Raw genomic sequence first — 24,824 nt, 5'->3', positions numbered from 1 at the left:
AAGCGGTAACCGCATGACGCCGTCTCCCTGGCAACGTGACATACGATGGCGACGGCATTCGCATACCGCGGCCGCTGGTACACCCGCACGAAGCCACGAGACTTGGCGACAGAGCGGCGCATTTGCAGTGCCGCTATGTTGCCGCCGCCTCACCGTTGTCACCTCGTGTCATCAGGGGACTATTACGATGCTAGTACCCCCCCTCCCACCCCCTTTTAAGACTAAACAACGATAAAAGCCCTTATGAGAATTCCTCTGGCAACACATCGCATTTCTAAGAGACACGGCGCAGTGGTGCCAAACTACTTTCTACGGTGCTGACACTTGCAATAAGTGACGTTTCTCTTTGCATAATAAATAACAATACATACCACACAACAGGATTTCTTGTTCTATTCCTACCAATTATTTACTGAACTATTTGCATGCATGGCTCAGACGTAGTAAGCGTGAGCGGCTTCTCCCGCTGAAACCATGCTAGAAAAACAATCTTTACTCTCAAAATATCTAGATTGGAAGTTACGTACCCTCAAAGCATTCTGTCATTGGCCAGTCTCGTGAGCTACTTTCGGGCTATAAGCGAAATTTTCTGCAAACCCAGAAGCTGAGCGACGCAATGAGTGACAGTGTCGCCGCGAATTATTGCCACATGCGGTTGGCGCTTCGCAGCTCTCCCGATATTCTTTCCGTTCCTACACTACACAACGCTTCTTGAAGAAAAAGCACGGCAAACATTGAGTTTGACACGAATAGACAATTCAAGCTATATAGTTAAACCTAGCTATAACAAAACTGTTTATAACGAAACAATGGATATAACAAAAGAATACCTGTTCCCCTTCGAAGCTCCTATAGGTGATCATGTATTAATTACCTCGTTTTTACGAAGAAAAACTTCCTACGACGTGACATAATGAAAAAAATTGAGCATCACTGGCCATTTCGTGCTGAGTTTATCCGTTTGTAACGATACGCCGCCGTTCTGTAGCCATTCGATGCGAAAAATTGAAATGGCCGCGCATAACGGGCTCGCTACAACGCCGCACAAACATACTTTTCGCATGAGGCCCGCATGAGCGTTTCCCTTCACTGTTCGTCGGCTTCGGCGTGAGATGCCCGCGCACCCATTTTTACCGAAACTCGAGCCCGCGGCCCAGTCAAGAATGCCACTTCAGGCGGCGCGCATTGCATGTTGCGTCTCGACAGAGTCGCCAAGGTCATTGGCGCTCCCCGCTCTCCAACCCACTCGATCTGCTTGGCTCGCTGGGAGCGTGCTGTGCTTCTTAGGTGCCGTGTGCTCACCAGTTTCGGTTTTCGCGGCCTGACGACATCGACACGCCGCTTGTTTCACAAGGTCAAAATTAGTGACAGCGGCTGAAAACAAAAAGCCTAAGTTGACTTCCGTTCACCAGAACACGGCCACAATCGAAGCGGTCGCATCGGGTACAAAGTGTCAGGTAGCGAGGGGCTTTGACGTCACCTCGCGCCAGCCGTCTGCAATATTCGGCAACAAAGAAGCAATCACTAGTGCCGTCACCCGCAGTGTGCAAGGAACAGGAAATAAGGTAAGAGACATATGTATCCGAAGCAATTGAGGGAGCTTTCAGAAATTATGAACGGTTCTGCGGTAGACTTCAGTCTACTGTAGTCGTCCCCAGATATTCAGTTCTGTCATGCAGTGAAGCCTGCGAGCTCATGCGTCATGCGGGGAAGAAAACAAAATCGGCCACTACAGCCGGGGAATCACCGCCGCGCCCTCTTTCACCTGTGTTCGTATCTGCTTCAGAACCGAGAACATTGGGCCAAATATTCTGGATGAGTTTCATCCCGTCCTCTATGACAACATTGCTTCAAGAGTCATTAGCTAGGCCCCGCGGGAAAAAAAATGCGCCTGTGATGAGAAGGCTGACATGTGTATATCGTGTACCTATATTGGGCCGCGTCGGGAGCGTTTGGTGCGAGTTTTGGAGACTGCCCAAACACAGATCGGTGGCAGACTAAACGCCACACATGTTGTCCTCGGTCTACACCTTGCCAGGATACCTGTTGACATGTGACAGCTGCGGCCAATTTTAATGCGCCTGTAATGAAGTAGCGGTCGTAACGAAATGATCTTGGACCCCCTTCGACTTAGCCATAGCGAAGTTCCGCAGCATACAAAAAAAATGGTTGCCTCCACTGAAAAGGGCTGACGTCGTAAAATAAAGGTGTCAGCGGTTATTGACCTTGCACAAGATGTTTCGTTGCCACCGCCATGGCTCAGTGGTTTTACCGTTCAAGTTGTGAGCCTACGATCGCGGGACAAAATCTCGGCTGCTGCGGCCATATTTCGGCGCCAGGTAAATGCAAAAATTGTATAATGTGGTAGAGATGGGCAATGAATGAACGCCAAAGTTGGGGACCGAGTATTAATTTCGACCACCTTGGTTTGTTTAAGATGCACTCTCATCGCACAGCACGCGGCCGCGCTGTTGCATTTCGGCTCCATTACCGCCAGGTCAGGATTCCAACCCGCTCATTCGGGCACAGCCGCCGGGCACCAAAACCACTGAGCCACCGTGGCGGGTCGAAATGGAAACTCGTGTGGTTTGCGATATCAGGTCTGGTTAAAAGCTTCCGGACGTTAAGGGAATACTGAGTAGGTGCGTTCCTTAGCCGCGAGAGCCAAGAGATTGTCGCTTTCAGCTATGCTCTAGCTCCTGACATTTCAAAGAGCATTAGTGATTAGTTGTGTATAAACAGTTTTCATTATGGTCGTCTACTGACTATACTGTGATGTTTGTCTCGTTATACCTAAAATGCCGCCAGGATACATCTCTCCTCTTCACGCTTCCACTTTCAGCTCAGGTCAAAGCTTCCGGCACCCACAGTTTCCGATTGGAAGAAAGACAACGGCTTCAAACAGTGCTACCTTTCGACGAACAGTTGAATTCTTGTAATAATATGGTTTGCATTTTGGAATGATATGGCCTAGTATTTAAGCAAGCTCCAGGAGTCTAGAATTAATAGCCACTTCGGCATATATAGAAGTTAACTTCGGCGAGTTTACCAGGTGAAATTGGTCCTGCAATGGGCGAAATGATTTCCAGAGCTATTGCGCTTCTTTAAATGCACTGTTCGTTTCCAGATGTTACGTTAGTATAACCTTCAAGATACTATTTACGTAACCGTTCTCTCTTCCGAGATGCGTTTTCGTCTGAGGACATATTAGCAGCGCGCCTAAATAATAGATTTTGCCTTTCGGTTATTGTCAACATCATGCTAAATATTTTGAGCGAAGTCCATCATTGGTGACAATGACCATGCACACATATATGAACAAAAAGCAGATGAAAGCAAAAACGTACTTCACTTGGCAAGAGTAAGAAATCACATCACGCATAGCTATCATGCTAGTAGAGATTTCTTAAAGGGTATACTCACGGGGGACCTGCGAGTCCGTGTAACAAATAAAAAAAGCAGGAAGTTCAAATTACCGGTTATGGTCGGAGAACCAAAGTGGTATTTTTTCGCTAAAATATTATACTTCCTTACGTGAGGTCCAGTTTCACCTTTCATTCCGGCTAGCCCCTGCATAAAAAAAGAAAATGATAACATTATTTTGCGCCGCAGTGTCTGCTGTGCTGCAGTGCCAGCTGTGGAAAATGGGATTTATTTAGAATAACAGCCTGACGGGTGAGTTGGTGCATGATGAAATGAACGGCGGTGCTAACAAGGACACGATCAAGAAAGACAGAAATCGCTAGAAAACGGAGGCGGGCCGAATTTGCCTCCCCATTGTAAAGAATGAAAGTGTGAGCCAAGGCTTAACGGAATAAGGATTCTGGACTCGAGTTGCGATCAGGTGGCACGTGAAATACTTGAGGCTTTTATGAATAAAAATAAGGGAAGCACTTTTTTTAGCACTCTTTGGTATCCCTCCGTAGAATTGAAGTTTCATTTCTTGATAACTTTTTGCGACCTCTTGTACTCTGCGACTTTCAGCCCTCCATTTCTAGCGGCCGTCTGTTGTGTTTGTTTGTTGTTGTTCTTTAGGAGAATGTTTGTTATTGGTTTTATCCTTTTTAGTGCTGTCGTTTTTCGGTTTCTGACTGCTTTTGCTTCTCATGTATAAGTGCTTTTGTTACGATTGTTTGTCATGCTTTTGATAAGAGATGGTCCCCTCTTTTTAGATTTTTTATTCAATTTATCCGTTTATTTTTCAGTTTTTTTTTACTTCTTATATGTTACTTTATCTGCAGGGGTTAAATTTTCTTGCTCGTTATCCTGATGTTGCTGCTTTTTTTCCCACATGCTGGGTTTGGAGCGAGTATGCGATGAGTCTCATGCTTGAGCTGAATGTTCAAATATGCCACTTTTCCCTGGAATAAAAAGTTGGGATTTATTTACCTGAACGCCTTTATGTTCCGGAATTCCTTCGGGTTTCTGCAGTCGCTTTCCCCACAAAGAAATAAAAATATAATACCTGCTCAAAAGCCAACGGCATTTGCACACAAGACGCAGCACGCGTACGAAAAAAAAAAGCGAGACAAAAATCGGCATTCAAGTAAGGGAAATTCAGAGCGACCAATTAACTGAGATATTTATTTTTGTACTGCAAAAACTAGGTCAACGCAATTATTCTTTGTTTTCTTGCATTTATTATCCACCTTTTCATTTCAAAACAGAATGATACACGCTACAATTCTCTGGAACCAATATTTATTGAAGGTTCCTTCCACAGTCTCATGAAATGTTGCGCGATTCCATGCGGGGGGCGAGGGGGGATGAGAAGGGGCACAGCCAAATTTAATGGCGGGCTTCTTGGATTCGAGAAACCGAAACCATTAACGTCATACTCATGTCGTTCCACCTCTATCCACCATATAGGACCGTGACGTCATCATTGGCACGCGGCAGGTGGTTGTTTATATTAATGCTATTGTAGATGGCGCTGCAAGTCTCAATCCGAGATGCGCTGTTTTCTAGTTGCAGCCACAGATGGCGCTGGTATCAAGAGTGGCAGCAGACCCAACGAAATCTCGAAACGTGATGAGTAAGAGCTAAGGCTCTTTATACGTTTAACGTCGGCTCCAACTGACAGCGAAGGCTATAGCCAACATTAAAAACTGACAGAACTAGCGGTTAAATACATACACCCTCTCCCTTTGGTCCGTCCGAGCCTTTGGGCCCTTCCATCTAACAGGACCCTGTAAAAGCAAGTAGGATTGAACTCAAAGCTACCCTGCCTCTTCTCGTTGAAAGCCCCACTTTCAGCCACAGAGGCAGAAAAAATAAAAAACATATTATAGTGCCAACTGATTCGCATCGAAGACACGTCTGAGAGCAATGCACACTGTAAAGATCATTTATGCAAATAGAAATGTACTTTGAAAAATGTACTACTAAAGAAAAAGAGTTCTGCATAATTGGTGAATGAAGGTATATGAAGAAATCTCAATTAGGATGCGAAAATTGCATAAAGGCAAAACCTGGCTGGGCTTGCGAGTGCTTGCGAAGTCGACGTTAAAGCCGCTTTAAATACTCCCACATTTTTCGGAATACCCGGCGGAGAGGCAGTGAAATATCTGCAGCGCAGAACCCCCGCCCCACCTCTGCACTGGGTTCCAGGTGCACCTATATCACGTGACTGAAGCCGGCGCACTCCCAAGAGCCCCCTCTCCCAGGCTCACAAGTCCTCGTGGCCCGAGTACACAGGGATAATATTGTCTTTCCGCGAACGCTAGATTCATTGATTACGCCTCTCTATGACGCGAATGCCGCAGCTGTTTACCCTGGAGAAAGAATCGCAAACAGCTCCCGCTAAAAAATAAAGAGAATAATAGTTCTTCATTCTGTTTTAATAATGTAAGTGTTTTAATAATCTAAGGTGTAGAGGTGCAGGAATTTCTCTTCGTAGGGCATTTCAAAACAAGTTTCTCGACAGCCTGTTATAATTTGCATTGTGTTTTCGTTCTGCCTTCAGGTTGATTCCAAGGCATAATTGCCGCAGTAAGAGATGATATCACTGCAAAGAAGATTATATCTCAACAGCTGAGCTCGAAATTTGCACTACAAAAAGTGTAATTGCCAACATGTTTTTTAATATTCCTGTATGCGTACAGTGGAAGCCAAAGTAATCCAGCGTGATGTTGGCATTTGTGCTTGTTATGATGCCAATGGGTTTTTTTTGAACTACGGGGTATACTGAAAGGGAAACCCTGAAACCACCTGATAAGTACACAACTTTTAAACGTTTGTTCGGTTTATTGGGTTTAATGTCCCAAATCTACTCAGGCTGCGAGGGATGCTTTTTCGAAAAGTAAAGGAAATTTCACAGTCCTCACCAGACATGACAAACTTTCTCTTATCATTGAACTAGGACTTGTGTCACATAGTAGCTGCCGAAGCATTCTATTACTTTCAGGACGCAATAAAGATTGCTGTACTTTCATTATGCTCAGGGGAAACAGCAAGTGAGGGGCCCCCGTGGCTGAATGTTGATTTCCTGTGAATTTCTTTCTTCCGTGGAGAACTGTGCCATGCCAGATATTTGTAGTGCGGCTGTTCTCTCTTAATGCTGCTTTGTTTTTAACACTTTTTGTATCGCCTCTCAGTCATCAGTTTCTCTGCCCACTTCTCTTTCCATTACAAACTGAAAACGTGACTGCAGCCTTGTGTACAATGTAAACCAGCATAAGCCTCATCTTTGTACATTTTTTCTTTAGTAAATCAACCTCAACCCATTTGGCATTTTTTGGTTTCATTCTGTTGCAGGGGACTCTATCGATGGCTCTTTTTTTTAAAGATGTCCTGTTTTCTGTGATTGAAAAGTGTGAAGCGGCTGGGTGTCACGTGGATGCTGTGATTTCTGACATTAGGCCCAGCAACAACGGACTGTGGAAGAGATCTGGGATCTCTGTAACTCGCTCAGTCAAGCCCTTGGTGTCTTTGCAGGCATCCGTGTGCGGCCAACGTGGTCGACAGCTGTACTTCTTGGCTGATGCCCCGTACGGTCAGGGTAATCAGGCTGCCAATCTGTATTGAGGAACCTAATTCTCTAATGATGGACTTAGTGGGCATGATTGAATGCCACATTAACTTGCATTTTACTTCAAACTTCAGTTTTGTTCAAAATCACATTTAACTTTGCAGTGAAACAGGGACATTGTGACATTGCTTAAGCTGTGGTCTTTTAAACTACGGCAAGGTTTAAACCGTTTTCAAATCTGTTTTGTGCTTCTCGCAGGTGTCTGTGAAGCACATTAGGGAACTTTCTGTAATCGACGCAGAACGGGACCTTAAGTTGGCTTCTCACCTGAAACCTGCACAGCGTGACCCTGGTCATTTTGCCAAAATGAATGTGGCTTCTCCGGCTGCAGTTCTGAACCACAGTGTTGGTGCGGCTATGCGTACCCTAGTGAGCCTTCGGCTCCTGCAATCATAGGCTCTAACCACAGCTTGGTTTGTAGAAGGTGTGTTCCGGTGGTTTACACTAATCAAATCACGGTATATCGGCACTGCAATTACCCTTTTCAAGCAGGATGCGCATGATGAGGCAGTGGCTTTTCTCAAGGAATTCATAGAGATTTTTGCACATGTTTCCATAAAATCCCGTAACGCGAAGGAAATGTCGAAGCCTCTCCAAGCTGGTGTGCTCATCACAACGCCTAGTGCACTCCACATTCAACACCAGCTTCTAAGTGGGCACAAGTTCAAGTTTGTGTTGTGCAGGATGACACAGGGTGCCCTGGAGAACCTCTTCTCCTGCATTCGCTCGAGACACGCAGTGCCGAGGCCACTAGAGTTTAAACTGATGCAGAGGCTCATAATGTTGAGCCAGTTCTTTAAACCAAGCACAAAGGGCAACTATGACATCGATGACTCAGTAGACCTTATTGAGTTTGTTGAAATAAAAAAGCAGCTTTGAAGAACGGTGTGAAGGCAGCAGAAGATAAGCTCTTGGATGGCAGCCTTCTTGACGATGATGCCCCCCCCCCCCCCCTTGACGAGGTGCAAAATTAATCGCTTGTTTATGTGTCCGGGTACATCACCCATAGCGTGACCAAGAAGTACAAGCTATGCAACACATGCAAGGAGAGTCTTGAAGCGGAGCCTGTAGAGCAAAACAACCAGCTTTTAAAGCTGAAATCGTATCGGTCGCAGCCACAACCGAGCCCCCTCACTCGTCCTTCACGTCACGTTGTGAGCCTGCTGCAACATGCCGATAAGGTGTTCCGTGACCACGAGCAAGTGGCCTTAACTGTTTCCCTCTCCTCGCTTACGAATGCTACCTTGGACACGTGCAAACTCGCATACAGCTTTGCACATTGCCATGATCTGTAAAGGCGCCTATCCCAAGCTTTCCCCATGCTGCGGCTACGAATTGCACTACGGAAGCTCAGCAGCAAGGAGAAGGCCGCAAAGGCGAAATATGGATCCAAAAGTGTAGGGATGAGAGCACCTATTTCTCCGATTCGCTAATATGTTTGTTGACTGCAGAGCACAGAAGTGAAAGCAAACAAAAGGCATTCCGCAATGAACGGCCTGGGATTAATTTAGGCCACCTCGAGACGTTTAACATATGCCGAAATTTCGTCCACGTGGGTGCTTATGTTTCTTGCCTCTATAAGAATGTGATCGTGATCTGGTGCCCTGGAGCAGCGCACATGCAGAAGAGAGCGATGAAGAAGTGCACGTGGCAAAGGCAGATAAAGAATATTCTAGGCTTTATTTTGTCGGCCTCAGATTTTTAAATATGGCACAGCCATCTACGGACGTGGATACAAGCCCCGTTGTTGACCTCCGGAACAAAATAAAGGACATCAGGGTGCAGCTGCACACGCTACTGCAAGCATTGAACTTGAGCAACGATCACGGACTAGATCAAACAGCCAATGGAGCACTACATGTTCCGCGACTACTGCTTTAAGAGTCCAGCAAGACAACAAGAGGCGACTATGGTCCTAGCTGTACACATAAGTCACGACTCCACCCATATAGAGACGAAGACAGCGGGACACGTCCCTATTCTTCAACTGGCATCTTCGGTGTGATTGCAGAAATGCAATGCCAATTCGCCCAAGCTCTGTTACGGAACACACATGCACTTCAAATGCATTTGTTTGGAGACACTACAACAGCAATTCGCACCTTTGAAGGTACCATGCGAGAGAGCCTGACAGGGTCCTTGAAGAGGCCGAATGCGTCGCCTCCCTCGCGAACTGGATGGAACGTCTCACTATGCTGAAGGCCATCACGACATCGTGGTGCAGCACTCGACTGGCACAAGTCCTACAGAACCAACATATATGATTGGTGCACCTGGGTACAAGCAATCGCTAAGCGATTCAAGCGCAAGATGTCCTAGTGACGCAAGGTTACATAGTGGATGTTATTGAAAAGGCCTTATTTGTGAGGCTGTTTGCTGACGATTGTTTTCAAAGAGGAAGGAAGCAACCATGACCTTCTGTGACTACAAAAATCCGTGGCAGCAGTTGCCGACTCGTGTGAGCGCTGGAGTATGGACATTAGGCAAGAGAAAGCTGTATTGTAACAAATCACAAAGAAAGAGCCCAGGCTTCATAGTTATACACTTCGTAACTGTCTTATTTTGTAGGTAGAGAGTTACAAATACTTCGCATTAACCCTCACAAACAAAGTTACTTGGTCCTTTCATATTGATGACTTCAGCTCATCAGCATGAAGAAAAGTATGGTTTATTAAAAGCTTTGAAACTGAATTGTGTGCGTACCTGACTTGTGTGAGGTCTCAAAGAATAATTACAGAAAACACATTTTCGAGACTAAAGTGTGAAACGGCGGAAGCCTCACACCATTGCCAATGGCAATTTGTTGCGTCGGAAACAGCGCGGAGGCAAACAACTCGGACGCGCCTCGCCGCCCTGATACATGCGACCGTATACGCTCAGCCTCTCTTGAGAGCTGCTTGCGTTCAGCCGCTGCTGCACGTCGCGTGTTGGGAGACTTGTTTGGCGAGACGAGGGGTCCTTCCCGCACGATACCGCAAAGTAAACTGCCGTCGCAGCCACACCACACCCAAGCAGACGGTGACGTCAGGCCACACAGTGCCGAATCAGGAGGCAACCTCAATCAGTGACGTCACAACAGAGAGGAGACCAGTCAGGAGGCCGGAAAGCTGTGACAGTTTCTGCTAACAGCAGATGACCTTGACAATGAGCGATTAGAGGCTTCTGCTTTAACATGCGGAAGCAGTGTGGCATGCGCATAATAAACAGAACATCGCACAAGTGGAGTGCACGCAGCAAAAAATATTGGACAGATTCTCCTAATGCATTAACTGAAAACAGTAATTAACAGCCTCTAGCAATAAGAAGAAAAGTTAGCTGTCTCGTACTTCTTCACAGTTACATCTCTAACAATTTGAAAGCAGATATTCCTAATTGTATCGAATTGGCCTGTACTAAAACAACACGTGTACGCGAGCATTTATTAGCCCCAATTTTTGCATGAGCCAATAGGTTTAAGTGAAGTTCTCTTCTGGAACTGTCACGGAGTGGAATAGTCTTTCTTCATGTTTATGCTGGTCTGAATTGTTTGTGAAGAAATGGAGGATTTATTATGCGCCACCTAGAATTGTTCTGATGACTGTTGACCTGGTCTATATTATGACTTGCGGCGGTTGTGGCTCATTGTTTTTATGGATTTTATAATTTAGTTGAATGACCTTCTTTTTCGTTGCGATCATATTCTTGAAAGGCCTGTTTTCCTAGATCCGCAGCATGATGTGACTTCAGCCATGTGTTTACATATTTTCAAAAGTAACATGGCCTTTTTTATGTGTACATGTGCCCGCACAAAATTTTTCTATGTGTTACCTTGGAAGTGTATTTACTGATATTCTCCCAAGCGCCTGGTCACTTTGTGTGCGTGTGTGTGTGTCTGTGTGCGTGTGCACGCACACAAGTGATATTGCAATGATGTCCTTGCTATAGTCTTAAGTTCAGCAGTGGAATAAAAAGGCAGCAGTTGCCTGTTCGTATGGCAATCATTTTTTCTTGCTTCATGCAAAAGTATAAAATTGCTTTTTTTTTACATGAAGAAGTTTGGTTTCATCTGATGCTATTTTAGTTCATGTAATCTCGAACTATATGAAGCATTGGTTGTGTAGCAGCTGCAGTGTTCTCAAAAGGCTTCACATTGTTCATGCTGTCATTTGTCCACATTGTTTTTAACACTGACTGAATTTGTATTTTATGTAAGGTGTTATCTCGTGAATAAAAATATTCTGTTGGGATGTTGAATTCGTAGCGCCGCTTTCACGCGGTAAGTGCTTTTGGCTCCTGAAAGTGGTTATTTTTTATAGAGTTGAGTCTCAGTAAATGAAAACTGCTTAATGAAATTGCAGAGAACAGTGTCGAGTTTTTGGTTAGTTCCACTGCGTTACAAACTAGATAAACTATCCAAGCTAGACTTAAGCTAAATAGCACATCATCATTGTTATTATGAAATAGTATACCGCACTTTATTTCCAGTATTCGTAAGTGAGGTAATCCAGCACCAGATGTTAGGGTTTCCCATAATTTCCTTGCGGTTCTTTCAATCAATCTGGAATGAAATACGTGTATGGATACTGCCCAGAACCACTATCAGTGAAGCATGCACTTTACAATTCGCTGTCTCTTTCTCCCGAAAAATAAAATCCAAAGCATGTGGCTGGTCCAGCGCGTGCTGAGCTGTGTTCCTTTCCGTACTTTCAATAAGCAATTTTTCCCCACATTTGAAAGCATTTGCGGTCGGGTGGCAAGGTTTTTAAAGTTATGACTAGCAGAAGCACGCTATGTGCTTCCCAAAATTCAGCCGGCGAGCAGGTGCATGCACGAAAACCGACGCTGAAAATCGAATGCCCGCGTTAGTGTATCGCACGATAATGCCATTACCTGTAACCAGCTCCCAAAGTTTCACATAATTATAGTGATTACTGTGCTCAGGAAGCGTACTGACCATCGAGTAACACCGGCTGCATGTTGAGAATACGCGTGCAGACGGCTCGCTGCCATTCGCTTCAAGATTAAGCCACTGTTTGAAGCAGTCACCAGCGCTCCCAGCGTTATTTTACCTCCAGCGGGGTTACCCTTGCCTTAATCACCGTGAATTGCTCAGCCAGAGCCCACGTAAATTTCTCCTGTAAAATTTTGGAGTCACCGCGAAGATACCCGTAGTAGCATTGCACTCGACCGCTTCCTACATTGAGCCATTAGCAACACTCCCGCAGTGTTGACACATTAGCTCCTAGGAAACAAAAGCAAGTTTAAAATTCAACCCATGAAGTGTTATAGCAACAGCCTCTACTGAGGAGGCGATCGCCTATCGCAATATATAATAAAGCATACGAACAGTGCAACGCCGATTGTGGAGAGTTAAGAAAAATTTGCCCAGAATAATCAACAATAACCTGGAATATTTAAGCTCATAATGCAAGGAGTGTCTCTCCACGACGAAAGCATAAACTGATGGTAACGGCTGTACCCTTCGCATCTGAGCAGTTCCAAGCCGCACGATTCCCGCAGCAGCGTCAGGATGGCTAGCAGCGTTGATTACGAAATGGTTGGGCAGAAATTAGCGGCGAAGTTGCAGAAGCGGCAATCTGACAACAATGATAAACACCAAAATGGCCGCCCCTGCTTACCGACGGGCTACAGTGTCGGTACTCTAAGTTTTATTTAGTGACTCTAGTTGAGCCCTTTTCATCGTCTTCGCAGTCCGGCCAGCGAGGAAGAGGAAGACCGCTGGAAGTGTGGGCACGGGCGGGGGCGTGCTGGACTCCGTCTTATTTTAGGATGCGCCCATTATAACCCCTTCTAATCATCCAAGAGTTTAGTCTTTGGGCGCCTGCCCGTGGCCCATCCCTAATGCTGTTTTCAATGGGACATAAGGCACTGCAAGCGATACCGAAACAGAGAACGGAACGGGGACTATATACGCTTCCCTCGGGCCTTCAACGCCGCCCTCGGCAGCTGCCGTGTCTTTTGATCGTGCGAAAATACATGCGCTGCATTGGCTGCATCGGCTGCAAGCATGTAGGCAAAGCAAAAATACAAATTTTCATTAGCCAGAGCGGCGAGGGTGATCGCGTTTTCGTAATTCTGAAAACTGATATGGCAATGGCTATTAGAAACGGCAGGCTACAAGTGTCTAATTGCAACAAATAGCCTAAGTGTAATAGTCACACACACACACACGCGCGCACGCGCGCACACACACACACACACGCACACACGTATACGTATATAGCATTCCTGAGGTGCAGAACGGGGATTCACCAGCTGGAATTACTATCGTTGTGATTTTCCAAGCGGCGTTCTTGTCATGCAATAACAATCAGTCAGTGAAGTGCTGTTGATATACAGACATAGAGAGATGGAGACTGCTACAGACGGGATGGACGAAGCAAACGCTATAAAAAATAAGCACGTTCATGAGATATGAGCCCCTTACCCAAAACACTATACGCAATTTCATTTTGTGGCCGACTGCATAAATTTGCAAGTTGTATCACTGCGGCTGTGTCGCATGCCCCAACAATGCCTCGTCCTGGGGCAGACGTCGACGAGTAACGCGGAGAGTCATTCTTAAAGGCGATTGCCGCTCCACATGTGACTTGTGAGACTGAAAGACCGCCCGCCCTGTTCTGCTCTCTCATCCGGAACAGGCGACAACTTTGTTGCTGCTGCTGGCGCTGGCAGTGTGCAACACGAGCTGCCAAGGCCAGGGCAAGGGCCTCGGTTGCGGGAGAGGCCAGGGTCACGGCCAGGGCAGAGGGAAGCACGGCCGGCGGAAGCCCCGCTGTAGGCGTTCCCTTGGTTGCGGATGGCGGCCCTCTGCTCGGAGGCGGCGGCGGCCAGTTCTGCGAGTGCGGCGGCTTCCGGCAGACCCAGGGCCAGCAGGTCGAGGAGGGCTTCGAGCGGACGTACTTCTACAACCAGGCCCGCGGCAACGGCGCCGCCTTCCTGGGCACCAACTCCGGCGTGCTGCAGTCAGGCCTGCTGCAGGAAGTAAAGGGGAAGTTCAAGATCATGGGCAAAGTGCGCGGATACGCGGCCTCCAGCGCACTACAGCAGCAGCAGCAGGGGTAGCTGAACCGGCTTAGGGTGACCAGCTCCGCGGTTGTCACGCCGAGCGACTACTGCGGGTAAGCAACGCAAGCCTCAGATTAAAATACCTGTGGTGCAAACTAGGAACCTGCAAAGCTGGAGACATTTTTCGATCGCGCCGGCGTATTTGAGGCCGCACTGTTTTACCGGTTGCATCAAACTTCAAGTGCGCCGGTCAGTCTGAAAAGGGCGTTTGATGAATTGGTTACGCATTTTTCTTGTTGGCCGTGTTTTATGAATAAGAGAGAACCTGCTGAGCGTCCTGGTTCTTTTGATCGATGCGAACTGTGTAGCCCGTACAGCTCCTGAACAAAGCTAGTCACGGTCATTCTTTTTTCGGACAAGATATTTGCTCTGCTGTAGCAGCTGTGAGAATGGATCGTTATGCATGACGTTCAGATTTGTTGGAAAAGAAATAAAGATATATAGAAAAATCAATGGTCTCTGACACTGTTCGTTGCAACTTCCTTAACGTGCGTGGTGTACAGATTGGCCGAAGTATTCAGGGTGTTTCACCTAAGACTACGCAATCTTTAAAATTAGACTTCTTGAGTTAGAAGAGCGCTTTTCTTTTCGGCATACCCTTGTCAGCGGTGTAGTACATAATAATGGCATGCCAACTAGCAAGGTCATGAACAAATATTGAATAGTTAACTTTTTAATTATTACTGTTAGGCTCCTTAATAACTGGGAGGAGATCGCGCACCGTAGCTAATATCCATATAAGTTTTTAGAATTTCGATAACGCGGTTACCCTCGGCGCTATGGCGAAAAACATTTAGCCATTTCGATGAGTTACATGCACTGGATAGGTTGCTTTGCCTGCAAGCTTCCCGAAAGCGCGCGATGTCGCCAAACTTTGTTGGGGCACACTCCCTCCTTTATCCCTTCCCTTACGGCGCGCTTCAGGTGTCCAACGATATATGAGACAGATACTGCGCCATTTCCTTTCCCCCAAAACCAATTAAATAAATTAAATAAATTAATAACAGCGCCGAGGGTAATCGCGTTTTCGAAATTCTGAAAACCTATATGGATATTACATAAGGTGGGCTACACGCCTCTCAAAAATAAGGAGCCTAACTGTAATAGTTAAAAACTTAACTATTCAATTTTATTTAACCAGCCTGCTATTGAGCACATCTTAGCTATATTGTGATGAACTGTACTACCGATGACAATACTACGCCGAAACAAGCGCTCTTCTAACGCAGAAAACCTATTTTAAAAAATTGTGTAAAATCTTGTGTGAAACACCCTGAATGTTGCCTTCGCGATTGCATTTGGCAGTGCTGGTCGCAGAGAACATATATTGCAAATATTCCATCTTCTCTATTTATATATTCTTGCATTATTCTTGTCAACGGTGAATATCTGTGCCAACGCCGCCGCATTGTTGCTATCGGTAATATTCAACTAAAGCAGTTACTCTGCATTCCGCGAGCAGATGTCTTATTGCCACTATTCTTTGAGTTTTTCCCCCGCTCTCACACCCCGCTAAAGCTTTGGAAGGCGGAGGAAGACACCCGGGACAGTGACAGAGAAACGCGTGCATACTGAGCAGCGATAACAGGCATGGTGATAAGTGTCATGCCCAAGGCGCACGGCGATAACCGCGTTCTAAAGGCAATCGCTTGATCGACTGCTATGGTTACTGCCGCGCGGAATCTGGTCATAGGTGTCGAGTGTGACCTGTACTCGCGTGTGTGGCTGTATGCACTCCTATAACCGCAAGCAATATGGCTTCGATCCATACGGAGAGCCAATATTATTTGCGCAACAACGCCTCAAAAAATCCAGTTCTGTTATTGTTACACCTTATCGCTATTGCTAAGGAAAAATATCTAAATACCAACACACACATAAATGTAGCAGTTAAAAAGGTATCTGCTAGAAATAAGTCAACAACTGTACTGCCCAGCCATGCTCAGATGCATCAATGATTAAGCGGGCTTGTTACTATCAAGTACAATTGCTTGAATAAAAATTATTATTATTATTATTATTATTATTATTATTAATATTATTATTATTATTATTATTATCTCAAGCTGACTTAACAGAAACTAGAGTAGTCAGAAGAGGCGCGAGAATATGATTCATACCGTTCCTAAAGACGACATCAGCTGATTTAATTAAAAAATCCCAAAGGCAGAAAAACCTGTAAACATCGTCGAGGCTTTTGATCCATGACAACATTTCGAATCTCACACTAATTCTGTATATTTTCGTTTCGTAATGTAAGCAGGTGCAAACATAATTTCCCTTTTTATATTTCAGAATATCCTCTCTTTTGGTATCCGGTTCCTTGTTCCTTCTCGGAAATTCGCTTATTATGCCGAAACACCGCAGCACGAGACGAACGCACCAGCATAGCGGTGTTACAGCGGTAAAATATGCAAAACTATTATGAATGTATGGTGATGTGGTAGATGATTCCTTTACATTTTTGCAATAAAGATGTGGGAATAGAACTGATGACATGCTGGCGGGGTGCTGCTGAGTCGCTGTTTCAAACCTTATAATATGACTTTGAATGGGGCGAACTGTTGTTTTCTGTTTTTAATGTGCGATTTTTGTTTGTTTATTTCTAGTCATTCTTTTTTCTTTTCTCGTAGGGGATCAGTTAGGTTGGCGGCCTGCCTTGCAGACAACCAGGCGCTACACGTTATCTTTCCTTTAACTATTTTGCAGAGACCCATCGTTCAATTTAAAACGCTTCGCAGAATGCTCAAGCGGTGCCCACGGGTAAAAAACGTCGAGGATGCTGGCGTACCATTGATTAGTTCAGTTTGGATGGTTAGCAAGTGAATGATTTAAAGCAGCTTGTCTAAGAATTCTGTCGAGGCGTATGAGTATTTAGGCGTTTTTTTTCAGGGGGGGGGGGGGGGGTGCGCTCGAAAGAAGATTTCGCTGCCGGGAAATTTCAGCGGAGAGCCGTGGTACTCTTGACACAGAGAGAGGCCTAAGCTGCCTACTCGACGCCAGTTTGTTCCGACCTGTGCGATTTTAATAGTTGGCACGGTGTTCAAAGACGTAATCTACCCCTTACTTTTAAAATGCCGCGGGATCACCGAGTCATCGGACAATTCCCAGCATTTCGGAACCATTACCATCGCCACCTGGAGGGAAGTGGCGGAAACGGGGAGGGCCTTGCTCTCACAGTAACATCACCATCATCAAACCCTATTTATTAGCTGCAGGTATTCTTATTTTGCCGCACAATAATTGTCTTCGGTTGCTGGGTAATGTACAATATTTAATCATTATTCTGGCAACATTTGATTTGGTAGCCGTATATCAGACTTCCCCGGGCTGATAAAGATACATTGTTAGCATCATCGTCATCGCCATCATCTCAAAAGTCAAAGGCATGCGTCGTTGCATGATCTTTTCAGCATGTCATACATGAGAACTGGCGCGTTTACCTGTTGGACAATCCTAATATCATTAATGAGGACCCGGTTGTGGGCACTCTTTCTAATGCGTCATTGGCTTATGTGTAGTAATGGTTTTTGGTTTATGGGGGTTTAACGTCCCAAAGCGAATCAGGCTATGAGAAACACCGTAGTAAAGGGCCCCGGAAATTTCGACCACCAAGGGTTCTTTAACGTGCACTGACATCGCACAGTACACGGGCCTCTAGAAATTTGCCTCCATCGAAATTTGACCGCGTCAGCCGAGCGCCATAACCACTCTGCCACCGCGGCGGCTGCATGTGTAGTAATGTGGAATCCATATAGACCTTGAAATGGGGGTGGAAGGAGGTTGGATGGCAGCCGGTTATGACGAGAAATTACATCGTTGTCACGTGAGTAGGTGTGATGTCATATTACAGCATCGTCACGTGATTAGGTTTGGTGACATAATACATCGCAGTCACGTGACCTGGTATGACGTCGCACTCATATGATGTCATCACCAGTTATACAATTAGTCTTAGCGCTGTCTAATTATAATAATTGTCATTATTATGTGACATCATCATCTTCGTCGCATGAATCGTCGGCTCGTGACGTCACCTGGTGCCGTTTCTTGCGGACACTTTTTTGCGGATATGACCTTGAAAGGGAATCATTTATTGCTTTCACATTAATAAAAGAACCCGCTCACTTCTACACAGGCATAAACAAAAATTGGGTGACGCTCAAGCTTTGGTTTTAAGAGTGGAACGCAACAGCGTGTTGCAGCACTGTCAGGGAGTCCACGGAACGACACCGCCTGTTCGGCGCGACGCCTTGCCCGTTAGACAAATTGCTCTGCTACGTACGGTTAACGGACGCGCGGAGCGGCAAAGCACAACAAAGCGTTGCCAGGCGCCTTGCCGCAACGCGCGAGACTCAAGTTGCAGTCGTAGTTCGTCGGCAGACAGTTCTCGACAAACCCGATGCCACGAACGCCAGAATAGCTTCCGCGCCGAGAGAGAAAAAAACTTTATTGGCGCCAAAAATTGGTCGATTCAGCGGGACCCGGGTGTCTTCATGTTGAAGTTCCGAGTCTTCCAGGGGTGGAGCCCTTATTCCCGGGCCCCACTGAGTCTTGCTACCTCATACGCATGCTGGACCAGTCCTTTTGAACCGCCAGCACGCTGCTGGTGAGCAGATTCTCCAACTTTTCCGCATTGGGCTCTTTTAGTTTATGGAATGAATAATTGTTTTTACACTCCCATGTAATATGGCATAAAGTGGGGGTGGCTCCACACCACTTGCATGTGTCCGCGTACTGGTTCGGAAACATTTTGTGAAGTATGTGCAAGTTAGGAAAGCTTCCTGTTTGCAGTCTATGCCTACCGACCGCCTCATATTGCGTTAATAGCTGGTGTGGTGGAGGATACGCTATCCTGTGTCCTCTGTAGTAATTTAGGATTTCCGCGTACGATGGTTCTCCCGTTGTGGTGGGCCCAGGGTCACTTGACGTATCTTCTCGGTTCGTAAGCTCGCGAGATAGAACGTCGGCCCTCTGATTCCCAGTCACCCCGGTATGCCCCGGCACCAAGAAAATTTTGTGCTGAATTTCTTTGTTCGGAGGTCCGGCCTAGAGGATGATGCGTAGCGCTCCCTTGCGTATCCTACCTTTAGTGTAGCGCCTACATGCTTCTTTGGAGTCAGTGATTATTGTGAGCGATTTATTTCTGCGGCATCCTTCAGCTACTGCTAGCGCAACAGCAGCTTCTTCCCACTCGGATACTCTGCAGCCACTCTGTGATATAGTGGTGACTAGGTCCCCTTGATGATTCACCACCACCGATACTACTCTGTGTTCCTTCGTGTTTCTGTTCCATCGATGCAAATCCGCATCTGTGTATACTACATTTGCTTTTTTCAGCTAAGTGCTTTTCTACATACTCTGCTCTCGAAGCTCTTCTCCCAGCGTGCAGATTACGGTCCATGTTGCGAGGGATTGGGTACACCCTGAGTGTTTGGCGAATGTTATCAGGTATGCCCGCAACCCTATCTTCCACTTCTTCACTTAAGTAGCCCAACCTTCGGAGGAGCCCTCGACCGGTGGTTGACTGCTGGAGCCTGTACATTTGGGCCCCTATTTGAGCTTCCTTTAGCTCGTCAAACGTATTGTGGAATCCCAACTTGAGGAGCTTCTCGTTTGACGTATATCTTGGTAGATTTAGAGCCGCCTTGAAAGCCTTCCTGATTCAAGTGTCTGCTTGTTCTTTTTCGTGCTGTGTCATCTTGTGATAGGGGAGTGAGTATGTTATGCGGCGGACCACCAGGCTCTTGACTAACTTGATCGTGTCACTCTCCTTCATGCCAAATCTTCTGTATGATACTCTGGGGATCATTCTGCTGACCTGTTGCATTGATTGTGGGAGATGGCTCAGGGTGTGGCTGCACTTCCCGCTGCTTTGGATCCACATTCCCAACACTCTGATCATGTTGCGTTCCGGGACGACCTCCCCTTCAATTTTTATGTTGTATATTTCTTTGGATGGTCTCTTGCACACTCGTAGAATTACGGACTTCTCGTTGGATCATGCCAGGCCTCTCTCTCTGACGTATTTCTCCACGCATGTGACTGCCAGCTGCAGGAGATCTTGTTTTTGCCCTGGGGAGCCCTGGCTGATCCAGATCGTTATTTCATCGGCGTACATAGCGTGCTGTATCCCCTCTATCTGGCTCACCTGTCTGCCTAGCCCAATCATGGCTATGTTGGAGAGGAGCGGCGAGATCACTGATCCTTGCGGGGTGCCTTTGTTTGGTGTTTCGAATACCTTGCTGCGTAGGTCCCCCAGTTCAACCGTAGCTGTGCGGTTTGACAGGAAGGCCCTTACGTAGTCGTGTACTCTTCTTCCGCAGTTGGTGGTGGTTAGCCCTTCCATGATGGCGTCATGGCTGACGTTATCGTACGCGCCCTTGATGTCCAGTACCATGATGATGTTCTCCCCTGTTTTTGGGGCGGCTTCTTCCTTTTAGTATTATCTGCTTCAAGGGTGACCTTGATTATATAGTGGTCACTTCCCAGGTTCTCCAGCAAGTTCTCCCACTCGGCCTGTCGCGCTCCTCTGACAAAAGTCAGGTCTGGGCACGTGTCTAGGCTAACGCTGTTCCCTAGTCGCGTTGGTTGGTTCTCATCTGTTAGTAGGGTGCAGTTTGCATTTTCCGCTGCTATACAGATTAGTTGTCCTTTTATCTCTCCTTTCTGGTGGCCCCAGCTGGGGTGTCTCGCGTTGAAGTCTCCCGCGATAAGCAGAGTGTTGGATTTAGCTAGTCTTCCCACCTCCATGAAAAGCTTATTGAAATTGCATGTCTTCTGTCTGGGTGGGCTATATATGTTTACTATGAAAGTGCTTTTGGCTTTATGCTTCTTTGATGAATTTGGTGTCCTCGTGGTGCTGGTGACTTGTTGTTTTCGATTCTCCCAAAAATTTGGGTTGTCCAATGATTAGTCGAGTTGGAGTTGCGTAAATTTGCGGAGCCCATGCGACACACGTCCGCACGCCCCGCTTGCGCCCAGCGTTTTCTCCGCACCGAACAAACGCGCAGCAAGCCGCAAGCTTCGTGGTGAACGCGCTTCGGATGTGATGAGTGGGTGGGAGTGGTTATGTGTGGTTATGAGTGAACGTGTTTGGGGACTGGAGTTGAGCTGCGAGTGCACGAGACAGCGAAGTTTGTCGCGTGTTTCGTCACGACGGCATTCGCTTAGCTACTTTAATGTTGATGACAGCTGAGAGAAGGAAATATCCACTGCCAAGGGTGCTCGAGGCAGTATAAAACATCAAGCCGGTGTCATTGAGCGACCGAAGCAGGGGATTCCGCTGGCGTAGGAAAGGCAATATTTAGTTGCTGATCCGGAGTTCCCGGGTTCGAACCCGACCGCGGCGGCTGCGTTTCTACGGAGGAAAAACGCTAAGGCGCCCGTGTGCTGTGCGATGTCAGTGCACGTTAATGATCCCCAGGTGGTCGAAATTATTCCGGAGCCCTCCACTACGGTACCTCTTTCTTCCTTTCTTCTTTCACTCCCTCCTTTATTCCTCCCCTTACGGCACGGTTCAGGTGTCCAACGATATGTATGAGACAGTTACTGCGCCATTTCCTTTCCCCCCAAAAGAACCAATTAAAAAAAACACTGCGCCCGAACGAGACGAGCGGCAGGCGCTGCCGTCGTGCGCTATCTTTTGCGACAGTGGCGTACATTTCAAGGAAAAGGAGAAGGGAGTGTTCGCTCACGGCCAACGCCGACGTCACCGGCTTTTCTGCGACACACACGAGCTCCTTATCGCTGTTGCGTCAAAAAAGTTACCCGTCCGGCCCTGGACACCGCTCACAGCCTGCTGAAAAGGGAGGAAGATGACCGCGGTCAAGACTCAAGACTTCACCGCCCTCTGATTCCTTGACGGGTGCAGTTGAAGTTATTTGATCAACATTCCCTTACAGCGCAGTTCGGGTGTCCACCGAGTCATGTGAGACTTACTACGCAAATACCTTTCCTCAAAAACCAATTTTCAATTTTGCGTTTCGCACACTGAATAGGCAGCGCGCCCACACTGCCAGACCACCAGGCGGCACTTAATGTTGATCGCGAGAGATTGGTCTAGCAATGAACGCTGCGGCCATTGCTGGAGTGCCGAGTGTGTACCACAACTTTGTCAGCGCTAATGCACGCAGCACACATCTCCCTCTCAGTACACGGCTTCGTACCACGCGTATAGATAGATAGGTCGGGTGTGGGCAACATTGAGCTTGTCTGTAGCGACTAGCAAACGGAAACATGCCGTGACCGGGTTACACGACCACGGCAGCCACGTTGATGGAGGCGAAAATCTGTAGGTTCCCGTCTGCTGTGTCTATCTGTCTGTTGCTGCCAGGAAGAAAAGAAAGGGGAATGCACAGGCCTGCTCACTTGCTCAAGTCGAGCCACAATCGCTACCCTGTGCAGATAGTAGGAGAGTTGACAGGTGAGATAGAAAGACAGGATAGTAAAGACGCGCTAAAGAAAAGGCCGGTCCCTGAGGTAGTGCAATACCGGGACAACCAGTGGCGGATGTTAAGGGGCCTTCAAACTCCCAGCCACATTTCCAAAAATACGTCCAATTGGACCCGTAAAAGATACTCTACGAGGCCCGGACATGCGTCTGCTCTGCAGTGTCAGTGTACGTTATATATCCCCAGCTGGTCGAACTTATTCCCGCGCCCTCCACTCAGGCACCTCTTTCTTCCTTTGTTCTCGCACTCTCTCCTTTCTCCATTCCTTTACAGCGCGGTTCGTGTGTTCACTGAGATATGTGAGAGAGTTATTCGGCCATTTCCTTTCTATGTGATAAAAATAATATTACTTGGTTTTTAAGGAAAGGTAATGGCGCAGTATGTCTCATATATCGTTGGACACCTGAACCGCGCCGTAAGGGAAGGGATAAATAAAAGAGTGAAAGAAGAAAGGATGAAAGAGTTGCCGTAGTGGAGGGCTCCGGAATAATTTCGACCACCTGGGGATCTTTGACGTGCACTGACATCACACAGCACACGGGCGCCTTACCGATTTTCCTCCATAAAAACGCAGCCACCGCGGTCGGGTTCGAACCCGGGGACTGCGGACAGTAGCCGAGCGCCCTAAACATTGAGCCACTGTGGTGGGTATGGCTCAGTGGTTAAGTAAACTCTCCTGTGTAGATAAACGTTTTCACTAGGTGCAATAATAATAATAATAATATTAATTGGTTTTTGAGGAAAGGAAATGACGCAGTAGCTGTCTCATATCTCGTTGGACACCTGAACCGCGCCGTAATTGAAGGGGTAAGGGAGAGTGAAAGAATAAAGGAAGAAATAGGTGCCGTAGTGGAGGGCTTCGGAATAATTTCGGCCGCCTGGGGATCTACATCGCACAGCACATGGGCGTCTTAGCGTTTTTCCTCCATAAAAACGCAGCCGCAACGGTGGGGTACGAACCCGGGAACTCCGGATCAGTAGTCGAGCGCCCTAACCACTGAGCCACCGCGGCGGATCACTAGGTGCAACCTTCCTCGATTTCGAGTCAGGTGCTTCTGTGGCGAGGGTTGCGTGTGTCGGTTGAGCCGATGGTGTTGATAGAATGCGCAGTACTGTAAGGACACCGGCTCTGATGGTCTGGGGCCGTCGCGCGGGACTCGGTTAGAATAAGCTCAGGCGACAGCGCGCGCGCTGTTTTTCTTCGGAGGTAGTGTTGACCAGGTGCAAAAATAACATCGGCTGGTTGGTGTGCTCTGCTCTCGAGGATATGATGTGCGCGGGCACATATTCTACAACTGCCGTAATTACGGCACAAAGCTCGAGAGCTGTCGGACGCTTTCTCCCCCGCCCAAATGACCGTCACACAAAAGAAGGGCCCAAGCGGTTGTATACAAGATTTTCTGCTCTGTCTGCCTGGCCTCGTACGTGGGGGAAACGAAGAACTTCGCCGAAAGAATGAGGCAACACAAAGCGGACGTCCGACAAATGAACCGTCAGCGCAGCGCGGTGGCCAAACACTGCGCGGAATGTGACCGCGAATTGACTTTGACGGCACTATTCCACTGGAGACCGAAGCTAACCACCGCAGGAGGCTTATGCTCGAGTCGTGGCACATACAGCAGACACGAAGGAATGTTAATCACTCCCTGGGGACAGTTCCTTCTTCTTACATCCATCGTTTGCGGCCATTTACCCGACACGAGGGCTTAAAAAGCCAAGCTGCGCCTTGCCCGTACCCGGGTTCGAACCCGACCGCGGCGGCTGCGTTTTTATGGAGGAAAAACGCTAAGGCGCCCGTGTGCTGTGCGATGTCAGTGCACGTTAAAGATCCCCAGGTGGTCGAAATTATTCCGGAGCCCTCCACTACGGTCCTATTTGTTCCTCTCTTCTTTCACTCCCTCCTTTATTCCTTCCCTTACGGCGCAGTTCAGGTGTCCAACGATATATGAGACAGATACTGCGCCATTTCCTTTCCACCAAAAACCAATTATTATTATTATTATTGCCCGTATTCACACGGTGAAAAAGGGACCGAGCCGGTGCCGAAACGTCGTTTTTTTTTAAAAAAATAAGTTAGTCATCTTGCTTCTCAATTAATTTTCCCAACCAGACAGACTTCTGTCAAATGTTTTCTTTTGAGCTTGAGAGCTGGTGGTGAAGTAGACTTGTTTCTGTTTCTGTTCTGTTCTGCAGTATCTGTTTCACATATCGGCGGAAACCTGAACTGCGCCGTAAGGGAAGGGATAAAAGAGGAAGTGAAATAAAGGAAGAAA

The 24,824-nt window shown here is 47.1% G+C and overlaps 1 protein-coding gene and 1 pseudogene across 1 annotated transcript in view; one reads left to right on the top strand and one right to left on the bottom strand.

Moving 5' to 3' along the window:
• Positions 1-172, bottom strand: part of LOC144116469 (uncharacterized) — a 51,199-nt gene extending 51,027 nt beyond the window's left edge. Inside the window, exon 1 of the mRNA XM_077651196.1 lies at positions 154-172. Within this exon, the coding sequence (XP_077507322.1) occupies positions 154-172 (19 nt within the window). The remainder of the gene's footprint in view (positions 1-153) is intronic.
• Positions 173-9,440: 9,268 nt separating this feature from the next.
• On the top strand, positions 9,441-14,095 carry LOC144116459 (uncharacterized; annotated as a pseudogene).
• Positions 14,096-24,824: the final 10,729 nt, after the last annotated feature.

This window comes from Amblyomma americanum, chromosome 1 (genome assembly GCF_052857255.1).
Source record: "Amblyomma americanum isolate KBUSLIRL-KWMA chromosome 1, ASM5285725v1, whole genome shotgun sequence".
Lineage (NCBI taxonomy): Eukaryota > Metazoa > Arthropoda > Arachnida > Ixodida > Ixodidae > Amblyomma > Amblyomma americanum.
Note: the sequence above shows the minus strand (reverse complement) of the source record. Positions and strands in the feature narration are given on the sequence as shown.